The 7,968-nt window shown below is 31.4% G+C and overlaps 1 protein-coding gene across 4 annotated transcripts; it reads left to right on the top strand.

The window, feature by feature from the left end:
• Positions 1–2,644: 2,644 nt before the first annotated feature.
• On the top strand, positions 2,645–7,565 carry LOC104787471 (beta-glucosidase 29). 4 transcript variants are annotated; one of them, XM_010513060.3, is made up of 13 exons: positions 2,645–2,986; positions 3,629–3,698; positions 3,813–3,868; positions 3,951–4,026; positions 4,116–4,193; positions 4,316–4,403; positions 4,504–4,759; positions 4,916–5,034; positions 5,111–5,328; positions 5,448–5,482; positions 5,588–5,690; positions 5,794–5,902; positions 6,898–7,565. In XM_010513060.3, the coding sequence occupies exons 1-13, from the start codon at positions 2,843–2,845 to the stop codon at positions 7,316–7,318; spliced, it is 1,773 nt and encodes a 590-aa protein (XP_010511362.1). In that variant the 5' UTR covers positions 2,645–2,842; the 3' UTR covers positions 7,319–7,565. The 4 variants fall into 4 exon arrangements, 3 of the variants coding, with proteins under 3 accessions (XP_010511362.1, XP_087306794.1, XP_087306795.1); XM_087450668.1 differs by having other exon boundaries at positions 2,650–2,848; XM_087450669.1 differs by lacking the exon at positions 6,898–7,565 and having other exon boundaries at positions 2,698–2,986; positions 5,794–6,025.
• The last annotated feature ends 403 nt before the right edge of the window (positions 7,566–7,968 follow it).

A 7,968-nucleotide genomic window follows, 5' to 3' on the forward strand; every position in this document is an offset into this window, starting at 1 on the left:
CAATAACCAATAACATCAATCAAATAAAGAGATAACCAACCACTAACATCCTACAATGTTCCTTTGACCTAATCTAGCAACCTAACAACAGCTAGACCACAATCAATTTGCACTTTGCCTTTACCTGCACATCACAAACAACAATTGAGATGCGTAAGTATTATCATAAATACTTAGTGAGGCCGTCCTCCCATCTACTGGGTTATACACACAAGCATATGAGACTCCCAAGTCAACAAACAACAACAACACAATCAACATATCAAACCAGGAAAATAAGACTCGGCAGGTACTAGTGTCGACCGATGCTCAATCGGTGTCGACCGATGCTACAGGAACTGGTGTCGACCGATGCCGGAATGGTGACGATCGATGCTACTCGAGACGGTGCCGATCGATGCTCCACAAAAGTGGTATCGATCGACGCCTCTTCTGCAGTCACGATCTGCGCGAAACTCAGCGACGAACTCCGATCTCAATCAACACAGATTCGACTCCAAACACGTCTAATCATCTCGGAATTCACTAGAAATCACAAATACAATGTACCCAAGCAAGCAAACACCACAAATAACAAGGAATCACACAAAACAAGGGAGATCTCATGCTTAGATCAACCATGGTCAAGCACTCACCTCAAGAACAAGAAGTTTGGATTGAGAAACGTGGAAAACAACACCTCCAGAAGCTTCCCCTTCGATTCCAGCAACAGCTAACACTCCTACAGCCTCAGATCTCTCCAAAATCACCAAGAACAAGCCCAGAAATCCCAGAAAAGTTTTTCTCTCTTTTCTCTCTTTCTTTTCCTCTCAAAAACGGCGAGAACCACAAATAATACGACCTAGGGTCGTTTTTCCCCTTTTACACACGATTAGGGTTTTAAATCAAACCAAACCGAACCAATTCGGTAATTAAATCAAACCCGACCAAACCGGAAAACATGGTGTCGATCGATGCCACCAAGGGTGTCGATCGACACCCACACCAAAAATACACAAATTAGTTCGCGGGCGTTACAATGGAGCTCAAACAATATCCTTAATCTATATGTTCTCGAAAAAAAGTTTGAAAATCTTAATTATCGTTTCTTGGGGAAACAGAAACCTTTTTTTTTTTTTGTAAATTAGTACAAAATCCGATCCAAAACAGTATATACCATCCTTTCTTATATTTGTCGAACGGTAAGACTCTAATTTCCGGCCAACATGCAGATAAGTCTTATTCAAATCTCCTACAATTTAATAACTTCCCAACTTCTAAATAGTTAAAAAGAAATTAGAAAAATATATACACATTACCCAAGTTGGTGTACAAAAAGACACGACAAAAACTATACATGTTGAAATATGCCATTTTCCCTAGATTTGGGTTGTTAATAAGTGGACTCCGGAACACCATTGCAAGAAGTTTTAGGGAAACTGACTCCAAAATTTCCGAAAAAGTGACATATGAAGGAAATGTATCTTAATTGGTGGGGTTTTCACGTTCCACTTTTTTTCTTTTCATTACAAAAAGATATGAGAAGGTAATTAGAGATGTTCAAAGCATTTTTAGATTTTCTTATATATTTTTGTGTTATTATGTGATGTTGGGTATGCTAAAATATAACATAATTTTTCCTCTTAATTTCCACTTGTTTTTTTTTTTGCTTTGAAGATGTTTTGATGTAGGGATTTGATTGTGTGATTTCGATTTATTTATTTATGTTAAAATGCAATTTATCTAAATTATATTTGAAGTTTATTACAGTTCTGTTGGAATATAATTTGAATTTCCTAATATATACATTTTTATTTTGGTCTAGCAGCATATACTATGCATATTCTAGGATGGTGATATAACAACGACAATAGCACACGTTACTAATCTATATTTTTTGCTATTTTCCTGATATTTATTTTTTTTGGTCAACAGCATACAAGATCGGCTTAGAACCAATGAGACGAAACATCGTTTATATAGGTAATAAAATGCGCTTCAAAACGAGCTTGTCGTGCGAGATTATCTGCTTTACCATTTTGCGAGCGAGGAATTAAGATTAACAAAAAGACGTGAATTCTTCTTTATCTTTCTGAATTTCCTCCAAATAAAAAGTGAACGCTGGCCACTCTAAAGGTGAGGACACCATCTTCGCCAAGTCGAAGCAGTCGGTAAAAAAAACAACATTCTGGTTATCCGCTCCACTCATTCAACGCATAGTCCAAACAAGAATTTTTTATAATTCTTATAATAAAATTTTAATCATCTTATTATCAGTTTTTTTACTGGGAATAAATTCTTCAAAAAAATTGTTTATAATTCTTACATATTTTTCTTATTTTAGTCTGATGTCGCTACTTAATACCGATAACTCAAGGAAGCAATTATATCGCTTGTTAACTAAGTAAATTTAATAAATGAAATCTAATATTTAATCTAATATTTGACAAAATAAAATTCAGTAATTAAATCTAGTGAAACAATTTACAACTGAAAATATTCAACAAAAAAAAATTGGATAGTAATAAACGTTTAATCATTGATCACGATTTCTCTATAAACTCGGTATTTTGAAGGTGCGAGTTGTAAGCGTTATAAAGAGTTTTACATGCAAAAATATTTTTGATCACAAGGATATATATGCATTTCTACATAGATCAAAGTCAAGTCACGAGACTTAGTTCTATATCTATTAGTAGAAAAGTGCATTGTCTGTTTGTTTATTGTTGTCGTCTTTTTGTTTGTTGTCTTTTGGCTGGAGAAAAAAAGAAGCACATTGTTTGTAACGTCTATAAATTCCAACTCTTTTTCACTTTGAAAGAAAATATACAAACATCTTTGAATTCAAGAACCAAAAGAAAAGATGAAGGTGCAATTTTTCATCCTTCTTTTGATAATCTCATGGCTTACACAGAAGATTACTTGTGTTCCTCAAGAATCTCGAGTACTAGATAGAAGTAGTTTTCCTGATGATTTTATTTTTGGAACTGCTATATCAGCCTTTCAGGTATTTTAAGATGACAACTATAACATGCATTAACGAAAAAGTTGGTAACATGAAATCAGTAATCGGTCCATTTCCAAAGTTTTAATGTTTTGCTCATCTCATATTCTTGTTGTGAGTAGTTGAAGAATAATATGAGATCATTTAAACCGTATATAATTATAATTCCTTCGATGTCTGAATATTCAAAAAAAAAAAAAAAACAAATCATCCTTGTACTAGTAGTGTTTTAATGGTTCTTCTAAAATAGATTAAATCTTGGACATTAGTTTTGTTCTTGTTTGGGAGGAGGAGCTGACTCATGTAGTTTCATAGTCTTAGATATTGTGGATTATAGGGTGGCTCCAACAAAGTGATATAAGTGAAGTCTTTTTTATTTTCTTTTAAGGTAAAAAAAAGAAAAAGTGAAGGTTTTCTTAAAAAAGAAGAAAAATATAATAATTAATATGTGATAAGAAGTTCTTTATTTTTTATTGTTATTATTTTTTTTTTTTGATAAGGGCTTTCAAATGATAATAAGTTAGTTTCACCTTATATAGCTTAGTTTCACCTTATATAGCTTATAAAATTATAATAAAACCTATAAAATTGTTTCTAGTTTTGTCTGCATATTAAATTTAGCTAGTCAATTTATCCATTATATAGAGTGAAGGTGCAACAAGTGAAGGTGGAAAATCGCCAACTATTTGGGATTACTTTAGCCACACATTTCCAGGTCTTTTTGTATTAAAAATATTTATGTAATCTTCACTAATTATATATATATATATATATATATATATAATAGTGAATAACAGATTTATAATAGGTGAGTTATTTAAAAGTGCAGAAAGAACCAATATGCATAATGGAGATGTGGCCGCCGATTTTTATCATCGTTATAAGGTATTACAAATTATGTATGTTACTGTGGATCCTTAGTTTTATTTACCTAATTGTTTAAATGACCAAAAAATCATTAAATCAGGATGACATCAAACTGATGAAAGAGTTAAACATGGACGCTTTTAGATTTTCGATTTCGTGGGCCAGACTAATACCTAGTAAGTGTAGTAGTATTACATTCTTGTTTTTCTCAAAAATGTATTTATCCAAATCCAAGTATATCAAATGTTATACTTTTGATATAAAGGTGGAAAGGTAAAAGATGGAGTAAACAAAGAAGGTATACAATTCTACAGGGCTCTTATAGACGAGCTTATTGCTAGTGGTATGTCTCACTCAGTTAATATATATTAATAAAACTAAACCCCTCTAGTCAAAATCAACTACTGAGTAGGTATGGATGATTTTATATATGTTATACGGTTTTTGGTGGGCAAAATTATGTAGGCATTCAACCTTCAGTGACTCTCTATCATTGGGACCATCCTCAAGCTCTTGAGGACGAGTATGGTGGTTTTTTAAGCCCTCAAATAATGTAAGCTAACTAAACAAAATATTCAAAGACATATTAACTTACCTATTTTAGTTGTTTACAAAATATTATGACTAACACTTCTTTTTATTCGATAATTTAGAGATGATTTTCGAAATTTCGCAAGAGTTTGTTTTGAAAATTTCGGAGACAAAGTTAAGATGTGGACAACTATCAACGAACCTTATGTCATAAGTGTTGCGGGCTATGAATCAGGCAACAAAGCGGTTGGAAGGTGCTCAAAATGGGTGAATAGCCGGTGTCAAGCCGGTGACTCAGCTGTTGAGCCTTACATTGTATCACATCACCTTCTTCTTTCCCATGCTGCAGCAGTACAAGAGTTCCGAAATTGTAACAAGGTATATATTTTATATATAGATTCTTTTCTATCATTTATAACACACTTATACACATTCATTATTGAATTTGAATCTGCATTACACAACGGTCGTATTACTATAAATATTTTGATGATATAGTTTATTAAGAAATAAATAAATTGTCTCATGGGACAGACTTTACAAGATGATAAGATTGGGATAGTGCTATCGCCTTGGTGGCTTGAGCCTTCCGACTCCACTTCTTTTACTGACAAAAAAGCTGTTAAACGAGGCCTTGCCGTAGAAGTAGATTGGTAAGTTATACTTTCGAAATAACGTAGAAAATTATATATTTTCGGGTCATATATATTCTAAATGTACTTCTGTTAGGCATTTACATCCGGTGATTTACGGAGATTATCCAGAAATAATGAAAAAGTATGTTGGGGATAAACTCCCTTCTTTCACACCAGAGGAATCAAAGATGTTAATAAATTCTTCAGATTTCATCGGAGTAAATTATTATAGCGCACGCTTCACCGCTCATCTTCCTCGCATTGATCCTGGTCGGACCCGATTCAGAACTGATCATCATTATGAGAAGAGAGGTAAGGATGCTAACTTGTAAAATCCCCAAAATTATTGTTCTTGTATGATTTAATTAAGGTGAAACTAGTAAACTAAACTATTTTTCTTTATTGTTCTTATATGCATTACTTGCGAGCAGTAACAAATCACAGTAACCACCAAATCGGACCAGGGGTATGTAACGTTTAATTATTTATAACCCACATTTTTTGAAAAAAAAAAAAAAAAAAACTATCCATAAACATTTTAAGAACGTTTATTTTCCTTTGTTTCAAACAGGAAGAGCGAGGCATAATACACTCGTACCCAGAAGGTTTACGAAGACTTCTTAACTACATCAAAGATAAATATAATAACCCTATCATCTATATAAAAGAGAATGGTGAGAACAAAAAAAATAGAATAATTATTTTACCTTTTTCTTAGTGAAACTGAATAATTATTTTTTCTTGACTAAGTTTTTTCGTTGCTAAATAACTTTGCAGGAGTTAATGACTACGATGATGGTTCAAAATCACGGGAAGATATTCTCAATGATACATTTAGGATAAGCTACCATGAGGATCATCTTAAACAACTTCACAAAGCTATAATGTAAACTCCAGTCCACAGGTTACATATACATATTATAAGTATGACTAGGTAACAACCCGCACTATGTACGGGATAAATCTATGTACATAAAATTAGTGTTATGAGTAAAATTATTTTCGAGAATCTAAAATTTGTTTGGATAAAAACTAAATATATAATCGGTGAGAATATATTTAGATCAAACTACTATGTATCAACTAAATATATAATCTGATCTTTCTTCAATCTATGCAAGATTTTTATTTTGTTTAACTTTTTTTTGTGTAAGAATATGTTTCACCAATGGAATATTATATCAATGGTATTAAATAAGTCAATTTCCTTGATAATTTTATTTTGGAAAATTTAAATATATGAATAGTAATCAGTTTTTTTTAATAGGTGAATAAATTCGGAGTTTGAAAATGTTTTAGATCTAATAATATTATAGTAATTATTTTTTTATAAAAATGATTAAAATATATTTAAAAATTGAAATGTTTGATTTTTTAATTAATTGAAAAGGAATATTCATTAATCATTTAATAGCAACTATGTGTAAATATCCATAAAAATGAGGGCAATAAATTCAATGGTGTCTCGAGCTCTCTAGTGACGACACATTAACATTTTTTTGAGAATGCTTCTCTATTAATATATAGGAGATGTGGCAAGAAGTTATATTAAGTTTACTACTAAAAATATTTATGTCTTTAAACATATTAACTATATTCTTTTCACTAGTATTATATTGGAAGTTTTAGATAATGAATTTTCTTTATATTATTTTTAATTTATTTATATTATTTTTTAATTTATTTATATTATTTTTTAATTAATTTATATTATTTTTTAATTAATTGAAAAGTACAGATTCGATAAAATTTCATCCAAAATTTTTGCAGTACGCATTTTTCATGTGCTAATAACCTACAGAATTTTTTTTTTCTTTTTCAAAGATCTCTCCATAATCATTTTCACCAAATTAATTCAAATTTTTAACTGTTTTGGAACAGAGATGATGGGTGTGACGTCAGAGGATATTACGTGTGGTCTTTACTAGACAACTTCGAGTGGGAGTTTGGATACTCAACCAGATTTGGTCTGTACTATGTTGACTACCAAAATCTCAAACGGTACCCTAAAAAATCCGTTAACTGGTTCAGACAGTTCCTGAGTAGACCACCGGTGGTAAAAACTGAAGAAACACACGATGAAGAAGTATGGAATGTGTTAGGTGATGAAGAATATAACATTAATAAGACTGGTTTAGAGGGTTTCAAGAGTTCAGTTGATTCTATTGTCTATCTCATGAAAAATGGATCGAGAATTGAAGAAGACGAAGAAGAAGAAGAAGAGAAAGATTTTTGTGCTCTTTTGAATCCTAATGACCAGTTTCGTTTCTTGCTCAAGCCACTAAAATCTATGGGGCTCTAGAGAAATCTATAGGTTTTCTAGTTGTGGTATTTTAGTTCTATGTATATTATCAATAAGGGAAATATCAAGTCTATATGTATTAGTGAGTATGGATTCTAATTACGTGAAACTAGTAGTGTATATATGTATGTTCTTTCGCCTTTTTTTTGTTGTATGTTTCTGTATAAGGTTTTGAAACAGAGAGATATTATCTCACACGACAGGCGGGTTTGGAGGAAGATATCAAGAAATATGTGTTAAGTCTAAATCTGTTAACTTTTTTCCAAAAGAAATATGAGTGTACAACATCAAGCGACTAAATTTTTATTCGAAGGTTTACTTAAGATGTACTGTAACTCATAAACTTCGACTCAAAGTAACACTTGGTTGTAAAAATGGTTATTATTTAAAAAACAAAAAATCGTAAAATCTCTTATTTAATATATGAAAAATGATCAATTTTTAGAAAAGAAAGATTTAAAGTAGAAATCATCTATATTGGATTTAATTTTTACAATTTTTACAGATTAAAGGTGCAAACCTTATCGGAGGTCTAGAGTATCGCACGCAGGCTCTTTCATTGTGGTATTGTATGTTACATGGAGAACATGTCAATTTTAGGTATGTCGTATATGTAAACTAGAAGTCATCCCGTGCTACGCACGGATTTA

This window comes from Camelina sativa, chromosome 5 (assembly GCF_030686135.1).
Source record: "Camelina sativa cultivar CO46 ecotype springtype chromosome 5, ASM3068613v1".
Taxonomy (NCBI): Eukaryota; Viridiplantae; Streptophyta; class Magnoliopsida; order Brassicales; family Brassicaceae; genus Camelina; species Camelina sativa.

Coding starts and splice junctions, on each gene's coding strand:
- LOC104787471 (XM_010513060.3), top strand. CDS start 2,843: ATGAAGGTGCAATTTTTCATCCTTCTTTTGATAATCTCATGGCTTACA. Junction 3,869..3,950: donor ATTTTTATCATCGTTATAAG/GTATTACAAATT, acceptor TCATTAAATCAG/GATGACATCAAACTGATGAA. Junction 4,760..4,915: donor AGTTCCGAAATTGTAACAAG/GTATATATTTTA, acceptor CTCATGGGACAG/ACTTTACAAGATGATAAGAT.